Source organism: Apis florea, unplaced genomic scaffold (genome assembly GCF_048593485.1).
Source record: "Apis florea isolate Af1SG1 unplaced genomic scaffold, ASM4859348v1 contig_2272_pilon, whole genome shotgun sequence".
In the NCBI taxonomy this organism is placed as follows: domain Eukaryota; kingdom Metazoa; phylum Arthropoda; class Insecta; order Hymenoptera; family Apidae; genus Apis; species Apis florea.
Window position 1 is genome coordinate 6342353 of NW_028256549.1, and position 14628 is coordinate 6356980.

At 31.1% G+C, this 14628-nt stretch overlaps 1 protein-coding gene across 1 annotated transcript in view; it reads right to left on the minus strand.

The window, feature by feature from the left end:
• LOC100870834 (U-scoloptoxin(05)-Sm1a) overlaps positions 1–13589 on the minus strand; it is a 101749-nt gene extending 88160 nt beyond the window's left edge. The window contains exon 1 of the mRNA XM_003695927.4: positions 13000–13589. Within this exon, the coding sequence (XP_003695975.1) occupies positions 13000–13060 (61 nt within the window). The 5' untranslated portion in view covers positions 13061–13589. The remainder of the gene's footprint in view (positions 1–12999) is intronic.
• Positions 13590–14628: the final 1039 nt, after the last annotated feature.

Genomic DNA, 14628 nt, shown 5'->3' on the forward strand with positions numbered 1-14628 from the left:
AATGAAAAAAAAAAAAAAAAACATCTTTCACATAAATTCCACTAAAATCCATATATATTACCATATATCCGAATTTAATGCTATGTATAAATCATGATTTTTTTATTCTTTGATTTTTTTCCTCGATATCTCCATCCTTATTTTTTCCACTTTGCATTTAATTCTTTCTATCCGCTATATATTACTAGATTTAGTTACTTATATGTTACTATTTTTTCAATTAAACGATACATTTAACTTCTTAAATGTTTTATTCTTTTATTCTACTCTTTTTATTAGATCCACTAATCATAGATTCTTCGTCATTTATATCGAAATTCACAACATCTTACAATATTAAATCCATAATATTTTAATTCACTAAATTTCCTTTCTATTTTCGAATCTTCAAATCCATTTATCTCTCTTAAATGCTCTCCTCTTGCTCTACAATATTCCCTATAACTCAACATCTAGTTCCTCTCTCCTGGTCATATGTTACTAGATCTAGTTCAATCAACCAATCAAACCAAACCTTAGATTGCTCCAACAATGATCGTAATCTCACTCGTAAGATCGTATTATTAGGAAATTGAATAGAAATTGATCGAGAATAGTACTCAGAACGATCTCATTAAGACAATACAAATTTTATCGTATAGGTTCGAACGAATGTCCGTTAATGGCCAGCTTTATTACGAACACGGTACAAGGAAATTCGTCGTGAAACGGGATCGTTGGACAGCTGTGCGTCAGATTTGCCCGGATTAAACGGTTGGAATCTTCTAATCCCCTTAAGGGGAGATCTTGATACGGGTAGTATGATAACGGGACAGCCGTAGCAAGAGATTTTCTTCGTGATCTACCGGTTGAATTCATTAGCTAGGCCACCTTTGGTAGATAGGTGTCTCAGACTGTTCGCTATATTATCGAAATAAATGAATATTTCAAGACGAATTAAACGAAATGGAGGCTGTTAATTTGTACGAATTTTTTAAACTTACCTCGCGTCTAACCACCTATTTTTATTATCGTAGATCACGAAAAAATGTTGGAAGATGATAAGAATATTAAAATAAAATAAAGATATTGTATAAAATAACGATTCCAATTATATAGTCCATCGCAAAAAAAATCTTCTTAAATTAATTTAATTTTGCAGTATGAACAATTTATAGTTCTACTTATAATTTCTCTTTAAGATTTTAAGATAAATTTTTTTTAAATAATCTTGGAAATAAGTTTCAACTTTAATTTCGTAAAATCCATCTAATACATGAAAATCAAACATGGCACAAAACACTGTTTTCATGTTTCGATCTTAATATTAACACGTGAAAAAAGTCATACAGATCACGAAAACATAAAATATGTATAATAAAATATATTCTAAAATTACAAATATATATATATAAAGAAAAATTCTTCGTTGATAATTTTTTCCAACTTTCTTCCAATGCACCTCGTCCTTTTCACGAAGTGTCCGTGTCACGTGAAATGAACGCACACACGCGTCCCCATTAAACTGAACACACGCCATTAAAAATTAAGGCTACGAACACTGGGGCCAGGATGGCTCACGCTTCAAGTTTCTTTTCTTCGTGCCTACGCCTTAGAGCACTCGAGAAACTTTACCGCACTCGACGGCCTCAACTTCTCCTATACCGTAGCTTTATTACACCACGGAAATGAAGATTGCTCGATCCTCTAATAAAACGATACACCTAAAACGATGAATGACGCATTCAATCCCCAGAGATGAAGTGAGAAAAACGCGCAAAATTCTTATAACGATTGACCTGATCGTTGTTGAGAAACTTTTATATAATTATTACTTTTTCTTTTCTTTTTTTTTTTTTAATGAATTTTTGGGAACAATTTCTTATCTGGTTTCAATCTCAATCTGGTCAAGTTTATTTAAGAAAATTTCTTCTATACTTTTTATAAAAAGAAAAAGTTTAAAAATGCATTATTAATTATTATATGATTACGCTCTAAATAAGAAGCTCCAAATTTTTTCATCTCTTCATATAATAATTTTGCTCGCACAAAATGTTAAGGAAAAAAATTCCCGGTATAAATGAATATCTTATTACAATATAAAAAGTTCAAATTTTCCATCCTTTCATACAATAAATTTCTTTCGCATGAAAATTTTCAAGAAAAATAATCACATTCTCCTTTCCTTTCAAATAATATTCCAATATCCTTGATCATACAACGGATCCTCGTATATAAGAAGCCCTTTTCCACCCTTTCACGTAACAAACTTCTTCGCAAAAGTCTTCCATACAATAATTTCGTGAAAAGAAAAAAGGAGGAATAAATAATACGCTCCACTTTTTCCCAACTAATATCCTAAAAAAAGAAATTCCAATACCCCACCGATACAACAGATCCTCGCGCAATACAAGAAATCTTTTTCGCGACCCTTTCACGATAATAAATTTCTTCGCAAAACTAATAAACGATACGCTCCCCCCTTTTTTGGAATAATATCCAAAAAATAATAATATTCCATACGACAAATTCTAAAGATACGATACGACCACTTCGTGCCACCAAACTTTTCTGAAGAAACAAGCATCGATGATCGACACAGAGATTTACGAATCGAAGTCTCTTCGCTCGACGACAGCTGATAACAGCCACGAATTCGAACGAAATAATAGGCGCAGATTATCACGAGCAACGAGATCGAAACAATGGATTGGGGAACAGGAAACCGCAGGAAACACGAGCGAACGAACGCATCAACATCCGCTCAGATCATGCGATTGCTCTATCGACGATCCGATGATATACAAACCGATAGAACCGGGAGAATAAATTTTTTTTTTTTTTTTGAAGCACGATACAGTATTTTTGCAAATAAACTTTTCGATATAGTAGTTCAAAGGTCTTGTTGAAGTAAATATTTTTGTCCGCTTTTCCATCTTAATATTTAATGAAATAAGAATGAATGTCTTTTTATCATTGAAGGATTTTAATAATTTTAATAATAATTCGTAAATATAATTTTAGTAATTAATTAATTTAAATCCTTTCACTTATCCAAAAAATTTTTTCTTATATAAATCTCATTATTATTTATATCCTTTCGACATCTCTTTAATAAATGTTCAATTTCTCAAATCGTGTATCAGATTTCAAATACATTTCCGAAAAAGAAAACAAACTAAATAGACGATTTAAGATATTGTATTTATGAAAGATTACTGTATGAATTATATGAATCTAAAGAATTTAAACCTAACCTAACTTAAGCATAAATAATTTAATTTCTAAAATGTATTGCAACGTTACAAAAAACTCACTAAATATAGTGTAATATAATGGAACAATAAGAGAAATAAATAGAAGCATCTGTCGCAAAAACGATTTTTTCGGAACTTCTCTATTTCACGTGAAATGTAACATTGTCGAGTGCACATGTTCGAGAAAGGGATTGAAACAACAGTAGGAGCAACGGGAGATTTGTAGCAAAAGGAACTAGGTCGGGATAAGATCGATGATCTTCCGCTTTTCGGAGAAATTTTTAAGAAACAACCAAATTTTCCCTATCACACTCTCTCTTAAAACATTTTGCACCTCTCTTTCGAATCCTTTCATTAAAATTATTGAAGAATTATTATTCCATTTAAGTGAAAGTATTTGAACATTACAAGTAAAAGAAACCTAACCTAAAAATTCTGAATTTAATAAAAATTTGTAAAGCATGCGTAGAATATAAATAGATTATACTATTTATATTCTTCTATATTTTAAGTAACGATTTTGTCTGGAAAGATTAGAACAAGAACAATTTTATTACAATGAAATCTAAATATTTTATAATTTCCTTTATATTTTTTATATTTCTTTTATATTTATATTTTTGCCTTTCTTAAATTTATATTTAAGAAAAAAATAAAAAGAGAAACGTTGAAATTTTAAGACTCCATTTCATCCATTTCACAATTAAAAATAACCGCGTTTTATTATAACGTTTTATTATATTCGATAGTTTTGAAGGGTCGACAAAGCAAACAAAAAAGTTGATCGCACGCAAAAATATCGATCGAGGCTTATTCATAATATTGTAAACAATTTAAGTTTGCAACTTAAATACACAATTTACATAATAATTAACGATCCTCTCATAAATTGACTCTAAAATGTATATAATCGTTATATATTTTTTTTTTTCGTAAACATTTTTATATTTGATCGTTCAAATATTTTCGTGACCCACTGTATTATCTCAATTCTATGCATGTTTTCATCCTTTCCAAGGATTGGCATAGTAACAGAGATTTAAAAATATTATACCCAGGGTAGTCATACGTGTTATAACATCTTTGAGTCCGGAATTTAAAAGTACCATCCAATCTTGTGAGATACTCGGTAATCTGATGAAATATACCTGTAGGAGTAGAAAGGTGCAAGCAATATTTGAAAGACCATAACGATATGATTCTTTGAATTTTATTTTATTGTAATTTATGGATGAGTCGAAAATCTTTCGAGATCTTTTAATTCGTGATTGCAGTTTGTTATCAATTTGTATATTTCTATTAGATCGATAAGTATATTCTTGTTGTTTGGTTTTTTATTTTACTATAATTTATGATTAAAAAGAATATTTTTTACACGTTCTTCATTTAGTCAGTGAATTTTGAGATATCATTCTTAATACTTTGATAAATTATTCTCGAATTGTTGGTCAGATTGAAATCTTTGAATCATCTCGTTTGTTTTTATCTGACGAAAAGGAAAAAGGATGAAAATTCTAATGATTTTTCCATGATATCAGAATCCTTTGTGATTCCGAGACAACTCGTTGCATGAAATCCTTTGATACTATAAAAGCTTTCATAGAAAAGATTAAATTGAGAGTACTTAATGTTATTTAGACCTCTTTCCAGTTTTATATGTACAATGATGAAAACGTTAAGAATATCTTCACAGTGAGATACTAGACCCTCGACATACACGTTCTTCGTGTTCCTTTTGGTCCAGCTTTTCTCCTTCTTTCAATGTTTTTTTTTTCTTTTTTTTGGTAACAAATTACCAGCCATAAAGACACTCCATTTTATTAAAATAAAAACCATAGTATTACGCAAAAAGAATTTGGAAATGTAGACAAATACAATTACCATTTCTCTAAAAACTTTGGTATATTTTACATTTTTATTAACTTACAAAGTTAAGTGAAAGAAATGGAAGAGATAATATTATTTTTATTTTATATGATAATTTTAGGACAATACGTTCCTTAAATTTGAATCTGAAGAATCTTCAGGCAATAAAACCAGTTTATCCTTTGATAAATATAAAGATAAACGATAAATGATATTTTTACTTTGCTAAAAATCTCTTCGTCCAAAATTGTTCATTCTCAAATAAGAGACAGACGAAAAATAAATTTCATTTCTTTCGAATTGTATAATGAAATTAAATAATTATTTTTTATTACTATAATGTAAATTCCTACACCTACACACTCCACCTACTTACTTGATAATATTGGAAATTTTTAATTTCCCGAAAGATTCAGAATCACTTGGAAAAAATAAAGGAAAAACGAGAATTCCTGTATATACTTGATGTATATTCGATTTCGAGCCACTTCTACACAAGAATAGTCCCAGATTCTATTCACTTCCTATCAACACAAAGAAGAAACGCATTCTACAGCTCGGAAAAGAATCCCATCCATCGAACAAAAGTTATTCATATCGTTCAGTAGAAACGATAAAAAGATCGCTTTAGATCGCCGCATCTTTTCCACCAAAATCTACCTTGACACGAGTGACAAAGTGATAAGAGAGGATGCGCCACCAACCCGGTTATATTTACGGGCCCATATCGCTTTATTATCCTCTGAATAGAGAAATTCCTGGGTAAAGTGTCGGCATGCGGTGTAGGATCAACTCCTGTCGATTAACCCCATTCTCACTGGTAATGAGCTCGAAAATGTGCTTAAAAGTTAAAAAAAAAAAAAAAAAGTAATAACATTGTTTTGCAACAAAACAAACACTTGATTTTACTCCATTGATGAAGAAGTTTCTTACAATTATATATTATTAGTTTGATGTTTCTTCTTTTTAATAATTTAAATTGATATATAAGGCTTCGTATAAGATTGAACACATAACTTCATTCTACACAACGTAATTGCAATTTCGATCGTCCAAATGATTGTTTCATACTTTATTTTCGCCCAACCTTTACGAGTGGATGCGATAATATTTGTCCATCCATCGTATTTATGCGAACGATTGACGTGGTGGAAAATGCTCGAAAATGTTGGTAGAAACAAATTTTTCGTACAAATGAAACCGATCGTCGATCAAAAAATTGTTCGAAAACAATGGTGCCGTTTTACCTTTACCTTCTTCAAGGTAAGCATTAAAATTTGAGAAAGAAAATGACTAATCATTAGATTCGCCCAAATATTTCCAATATTCGCGTCCTTATTATCAGATATCCGCGGAATGGAAGTGCGTGGGTGGAAGAAAAGAAAAAAAAAAAAACCTTTCGCCTTTCATCGAGACTTCCATTTACCTGATTGGCTCGGAGTCGGAAGGGAAACGGAGTTGGCGTTAAAGCGTCGCATTGTGAGGGGTCAGTCCACAGAAGAAGTCTGGAACAAAAAGGGAAACCACTTGCGCCCCGTGTCGCGCAGCCAGATCACTCGACTTCCGGGGAAGGGGGCGGGGATGCTGAGCGTGCTGGCTGCCGTTTCGCGCGGGGGAATGCTGAAAGGGCAAGAATCTATCTGGCATTCGAGGGCTGGATATGAGATAGCGGTGTGTTTGGTGAAGTGGATGGGATGGTTTAGGATTATTGGTAATGGATGCAGAAGGGTGGATATCTAGGATGATTTATTTTATCGGTGTGTGGATGAGATATTTTTATCGTTTATATATCAAATGGTTATATTGAATTAAATTTTTCTAAATATTATATTGTAATTATTTGTAAATTATTGTTGGAATATATTTATAATTCGAACAGAATTTAAATGAATAGAATTTCTGATTATTCCAACACTGTAATTTTGTAAATTGTTGTTGTTGTCTGAGATGAAGAAAATATTTTTATCGATGTTAAATTTGTTATCGTAAATATTATTAAAATATGAAGGTAAAGGAGGAGTTATTTATTAATTTATTATTATAGGATTCGTAAATATTATGTACTACAATTTCGTAAATTATCATTGGGATACTTGTTGTTCGAATAATTTGGAATTAGGTTCGATTTTTTTAACCTAGTTGCTCACTTTATTGGAAAACATTGATGTTCCACGAACTTGTTGTAAGTGTTCCGTGAAATTATGAAAGCGATGTGCTAGCTAGAATATTCTATAATTAGTCATGAGACAATAATAATACGTTTGGTGGAATTTTTGGATAATTTATTTTATGGAAATATTTTTACGAATCGATAACGAATGAAATTTACGATATATTTGGTAACGTAATTTTATGAATTATTTCTAGAGGTTCCATTAATCCCTGATCAATGATTCGAGATTATTGATAATTAATGGATGCAGAAAGGATGATATCTCTGATGATTTATTTTATTGAAGGTATTTTTGATTTTTATTTGGTATAATAAATAGAATTTTTAAATATCCCGAATTAATGCGATTATCTTTCGATGTTTTTTAACAAAATGATGGAACTTTTGAAAGTCTGGTGATTTTTCATTACCCTAATTCGATAAACAATTGTAGTTGAATAGAAATTTGAAATTAAATTCGATTTCGTTGATGATACAAACATTTTGTGAAAGCAGTACGCAAAGTGAACTTTTCAATCATTTTTAACGAAAAATATATTCATACATATTTTTGCTCCAATTTTTCTTGTTAATCTTTGAATTCAAAAGTCAAAATTATATTTCTTAACGAAAAGAAATTGGAGCATTAAATATATAAATACTCGTAAAAATGCGAATTTTCTTTTGAAACAAGCGAGGAATTTATTTTCCTTTTTTTCTTTCACTACTTTGAATTTAATTTACTAGAATGAAAATCCATTACTAAATAACAAATTCTATCCTTGTAGTTATCAAATTCTACCCTCTTAATAGTCACAGAGTTATAACCCTCTTAAGAGAGGTTGTAACTATTGTTAATAACCGCAACAACAATCAACGAGGAACCTTTACTCTTATGCTCGAACATAAAGTACCAAAAGTGGTGTTTCATCATAGCATCTCGAACCAACACCATATATAATATAATCTCTCTTCACAAATTTAACGATACCACTATGAAAATCGCTCCCTTAAATTGTGTCAACATAATTATTAAATTTTTTAACATCAAATATTTTATTCGACTCTAAACGATTTGTTTAAACTAATGTGAAGAAAATTTTATAAGATAAATTTAATAGATAAATGCGCGTATGGAATGGAAGAAATGATTTAAAATCGAAGATTGATTATTTTTTGCGTGAAGATCATTTCGTTCAAAGAATCATACTTTAGAATAAATTGTCTAAAGCATAATATTTTAGTTGTTAGAAACGAATAATTTATTAATAATATTAGATCGAAATACAAATCGTAGGAACAATTTTTAGAAAAAAACTTTGACTAGTTTAATTGCTATAAGAGCATGTAAGTAATCATGATATTGTTCTGACCAAATCTTATAACTATAGAAACTATTTCATTCAAATCACTAAAGATGATTTTGTCGATACTTTCGACTATATTTTTTTTAAAGAAATGCTATTAATATTCGCAAAAAAAAGAATAAAGATGTTATTAAGTAAAACTGAATGAATTATTTCATTCGACGCAAATTCTACGCGTAATCGAAACAAGTTAAATAACCTAGTTAGCAGTTATATTGATATTTTCACAAAACTTCAACTTTTCCATTTACAAAAAAAAAAAAAAAAAACCGCAAAAATGTGCCATTTCAATTTTCATCTCGCAAAGTAAACACGTAACTCACTTTCACCCCCTCTTCTTTTTTCCCACCCTGCACAACCCAGAAACGTCTGTTCGACGAGATACCAGGCTCGATCGTTCGCCTAATTCCTTCCTGGTTCACCCCTCCCCCGCCGATCACCCCCCGCCACTATTTTGCAATGTGGGACAGCCGAAAATTCGGTTAGACCCCGCCCCTATTCAGTCGCCGCGCGGCCAACTCGATTAAAGCGTAAACTTCGCCACGGAATAATAATGCCATTCATTAGGAAACGAGATGCGACGCGTTTCGTCGCGACACCTGGAACCATCTCTCGTGACGAATTATCCTGCACGGTAGGTAACAAGCGCGATCGCATCGTATCGGTCGATTCTCGATCGAGAAAGAAGAACATGGTTGAGAGAAAAATGCGAGAGGAATGGATTGACCAGATTTCGTGGAAAGTGGATAATCGAGCCGTTTAATGACGGCGATAGAACGATGGAAATAATTAATGGAGTGTGATGGATTTCGAAAAGTTAATAAAGGATAGGGAGGAATATATCGCGTTCTCGGCGATTGTTATCGACGGTCGATACATAACCGGATGATGTTTGACGAATGATGGATTAAATTAGCGCGAATAGGTGAATTGATATTGAATATTTGAATTTTCGAATAACGTTGAATATTAATTTTTGGGGGAGAGCGATTATTGTGACTCGTGCCTACGAAATTGGTATTATAATTATCCATATGAAATATGGACAAGAATCATTTTCGTTTTCTAATATTAATAAAATTATAATTAAGACAATTATTTTTTTCTTTCGAACTGTATGATTAAATCTTACGATCAATTTTACAATCGTTTATATTGTATATATATATAGTTTTAATTTAAATATTTGTTTCTAATTAGAATTAGAATTTTCAAATTTGATGAATTTTTTTATAAAACAATGTGTGAAGAATTTGTATGTATTAAAATTAAAATCTACATAAAAAATAGAAGGCAATTTTGTTTAGTTTCGAATACAATCGACTCTATAATTAAATCTAAAAATAAATAATGGAACATGATGGATTTTAAAAATTCAATCGGCATGAAGAGAAATATATCACGTTCTTGATTGGGTGATGTTTGATGAGTTGTGGATTAAATTATCGTAAATAAATGAGATTATATGAATTGAATCTTTAAATATAGTTTCGAAATTTTTATTATTGACTTTTTAGAAATGAAAAAAGCTAGAAGAGGATTTGATTTTTGCTCTTTTATGTCAGATGTAAAATTTCTCCTCTCCTCTAGTTTCAAATGTAACCACCTCTGTAACAATTTTTTCAAGAAAACATTATTGCAAGAAAATTTATTTTAAATTATTTGGCATATGTTCAAAAATGTTTGCCTGCAACAATATAGAATATAGAATATAGAATAATCTTTGTCTAAAGTATCCTCTTTTCACGGATAAATTAAGTTCGAAAGCTGAAAAAATTGAAAATTTGAGAATTAAAAATGTTGAAAATTTGAACTCTGGAAATTCGAACAAAGAAATTTGAGAATATATATATCTTAACCAACCAAAAAATACTTTAATTTTTTTAAATATTATTATTAAAACGAATATACAAAAATGAAAGAGGAAAACTTTTCGAGAATTTTTCTTTGGCTTCTTACAATTTGTATAAAAATACCAAACCTCTCTTACTTTCTCCTATCCTATAACATTTTTCCATTAAGCTTTTCTAAAATGATCGAACGAAAATTTAAACAAAAACTCATCTAACAAGGATCACCATCTTGAATATATCGAAACCTCTGAAACCTCTGATTAAGAGGTTCTCGAATGAAACTTATTCCATAAGTAAAAAGATACGTGGTACAATTTCTACCAATTTTATTTGCAAGTGGATTTACTTACGAATTTATTTTCATTCGAGAAGAATCTTCGTTCCATCTCCACGGTTTCGCGAATATTCAAGATGACAATTTTTTCTTTTTCCGTAAAACCTTAAGTACAGTTTTAAGCAGAGGCTTGATGATAATGATAATGACGTTAGTTGAAATAATTAACGAGATTCCGCAAGATTTCGAAAGACAAGCAAACAGGGGGGATGAAAGGAGTGCATATTTAACGCACGCGGTTCCCAACCATTATTTACTTTCCATGTCGGAAGTGGGTATCAAAATATTGGTCATTCTCCTCGTGAGGTCGATCCTCTAATTATTTCGAACAGCCCTGATATCGAATTATTGCCGAGAAGTTCTTCGAATATCACATTTGATATTTAACAATAAATTTTTCCTTTTTATATTTTACACTCTATCAACAGATACATGTAACAATTTTCTTAATTTTCGATTATTATACGTTGGGATTAAATGGAAGAAACGTGTATTTATATACGTAACTGTCATGAAACATTCGTGGAAGTATTTTTATTTTTTGAATGAAATCTTAATGAATAAATTTACGAATGTATAGAATGATGGATTGTATACGAAGTAAATTTTTCCTCACACCGAAAATATCACTTTAAGAGAGGTGAAATCGAAGTTCGTTTCAGTACGTTTTTCGTTTTTTTAAACATAATTTTGTAACAGCGAATAGAAATAGAGCAAAATTTTAGATTACGGAATTTCCATCGCTCTGTCGTAAAAAAAAAAAAAATCGCCACACAAAATTGTATTTAAAACATGAAAGGGTGCTGAAACTTTGAAAGTTGATTTCATCTTTTCAAAGAAATTTTTCATCGGCAAAAATTACTCCGTGTATAAACTGTACATACCCTACAAATTTTCATTAAAAGTTGTAAGATAATGTTTAAATACTTTCCCTGCGCATATGAAAAATATAAAATATTTATTTTCAAATTAAAATTTGTAAATTATCGATCTGAAATGAAAGATACTTGTAGCAAAACTTTCACACTGTACTTACAGAATTAACCCTCTTTCGCGCGGAATATACGCGCACAGTACATGATGATTCTTTCACTTGATTCACGTGCAACATAAAATACTCGTCCAACGTTATATTTTATTTATTATATTGCAAACAAATTGTGTGGACGAAACAAAGATCGGTGAATTGGATAAATTGGAAATTTGAATGTATTTTGAATATGTTAAAATACTATATGATATAATATACGTATTTTATATATATACGACGATTTGATGTCGAGAAGAAGAAGATTTTAAAGATTTCTTTCTTCTATAAAGAAAGCTCAATTTTGATATGAAATTGAAAAAAAAAGAAATTACAAATATTAACATTTTTGCTCACGTATTTTTACGTTTATTATTTCAGTACAAGTAAAACTATATACAACTTCATACAATAAAATGAATCTTCAAAAGTGCATTATCGGAAAATCTGTTGTCTCCGAAGATCATTTTAAATCAAGTTTTTAAACGTAGAATATAAGTTTCATTATTTAATCTTATATAACTTCTTCCATTCATTTTCAATTATTAATGAATGTTCATGATTTTTCTATCGTTGAAATGCTCCTTAAAATTTGAAGAGAATAATATTGAAAATTATAATGTTAACGCATTTTCTTCCTTTTTTAAAAATCCGATATTTTATAAAATAATAAATACAAAAGATAGAAAATAACTTTTCAACTTGTACTAATGCATAAATGTACGAATACGTCGATAAGAATGCTACAAAATATTCGTAATTTATAAGCTTTTTTTTTTTTTTTCAACAGAGAAGGAGATTTCTACCCATTTTTCGATAAATTATAACACTTTATCATACTTAACTAGAATTAAAAAACTTCCAAAGCAATTTATCCAGTTCACCGAATTCCTTTCTCCATAAATCTCCTCGATTATTCTCGAGAAAAAATCGTGTTATCGTCGTGAAATTGAGGCAAATAAAAGTTTCGAAATATCTGTCGACGAAGAAAAGAAAAAAAAAAATTCTCTGTTAGAAAAAAAAATTAAAATACAATATAAAATGTATCACACGTAAATTAACCGAACCGTATATTTCACCATATAAATTTCACTCAATTTCGTTTCTCAGATAACGCGACTTCCGATTTCACGAGTTACGGGTCGAACGACGTAATCCACTCACCGATGCAGAGGAAGAGCGCCGCGAAGAGAATCGGCGGGAAAGCTCTCGAGGACAAAAACATCCTGGTTGCGGCGATGGGAGCTCGTACTGCGAGGACAGGTCCGTCAGTATTCGGGCCGAGGATACTTCCGGATGCCAGGAGCCGCCCAGAGGGGCGGGACCAACGGTATCCCCGCGAAACAGAAAGAAAAAGGCACTTGATCCACCGACTTCCGTCCCTTTCCCAACCTTCCTTCTATCCTCGATTCGTCCTCGATCACGATTACGATTATCCTCCCTCCTCACAATAAAGAAGAGATATCACGATCGAGAAGATCGAGACGCGACGATCCTCCACTCTCTCTCTCTCTCTCTCTTTCAAAGTCCTCTTTTATCTTTCCTCGTCTTCCGCTCTTTTTCTCAAATTATCTCATTCGATTTCTCTCGTCTACGAGATTTAAAATTAATCGAATTCCTCCAACGTTCGAGTTCGAGTTCGAAGGGAGGCACTAAAGGGGCGCACGAAATCACGAGCGGCCGATATTTGATCGCTGGACCACGAAAAGGCGCGTCCCTACGCGTACGACTGGTGCGGCGCCGCCGTCCAACTGACTTTCTACGTTACGCTGCAGCAGTGGCGACGCGCCGCGCCGCGTCACGCCGCGTCGTCGCGCGCGCTTATCTTCCCGTACCTGTGTGCCCCCCCGATTTTCCAAAGTACATGTGTGTGTGTACAGTTCGTAGCTTGGCGTACGCTCGCTACGAAATTCGGCCTGTTCCCCTTCGATGCCCTTCCTCGAAGCCAGCTCCTGGTTGATCCACCATTTTGCGTATTTTTGATCTTTCGGGGAAGAGTTTCACTTCGACGTGAAACGCAAGCTCGCTGCAAGAAAAATTTTTTAATTATACACGAGTACACCTCGGAACGATCAATTCTAGTAATAATAAGTTTTTGAAACAATCTGTATAGGATATCACACCATGTTCCCTATATGCGTATTATCGTAAAAGAATTTTAAACTATGATTGTTATTTTACAATGCTGTATTCTGATATATATTAATTTATGCCATTATATAATATTCTACATTATCCATGTCTATTGTAAAAGTATTAAATGTTTAAATATATATATATATAATACGATATGAAGTTTGTAAATAAATGATTCTTTATTTACAAGAATTTTTTATTTAGATTCGAATAATTTATTTTGGTCGTTACTAAAGATTATTAAAAATTATTTATTAGATGTATAAATTATATTTATCGCGATATTTTAATTCGAAACAAAAGCAGAATAAATTAATAATTTACATACATAATATAGTATATTAGTTGTAATAAAAAATCTAGTATCATTACACGTAAAAATATAAATTTGCAAATCTTATTTTGTTCGAATTTTAATCAAAATTTCAATTACACCGCATAATTTATATAAGTTTAAATATTTTTCCATGCATAGTCATCGTTATTATCATTATTTTCGTAAAAATAATTAAAAATCCTAAATTTTATTAAATTTAATTCATCCACTATTATTAAATTTTTCTATTTTAAAAATTCTAAAACATTCAAATCTTTCACGTTCTTAAATTTTAATTAAAATTACAATCGCGCGACACGATCTCTGACTCTGAACATTTT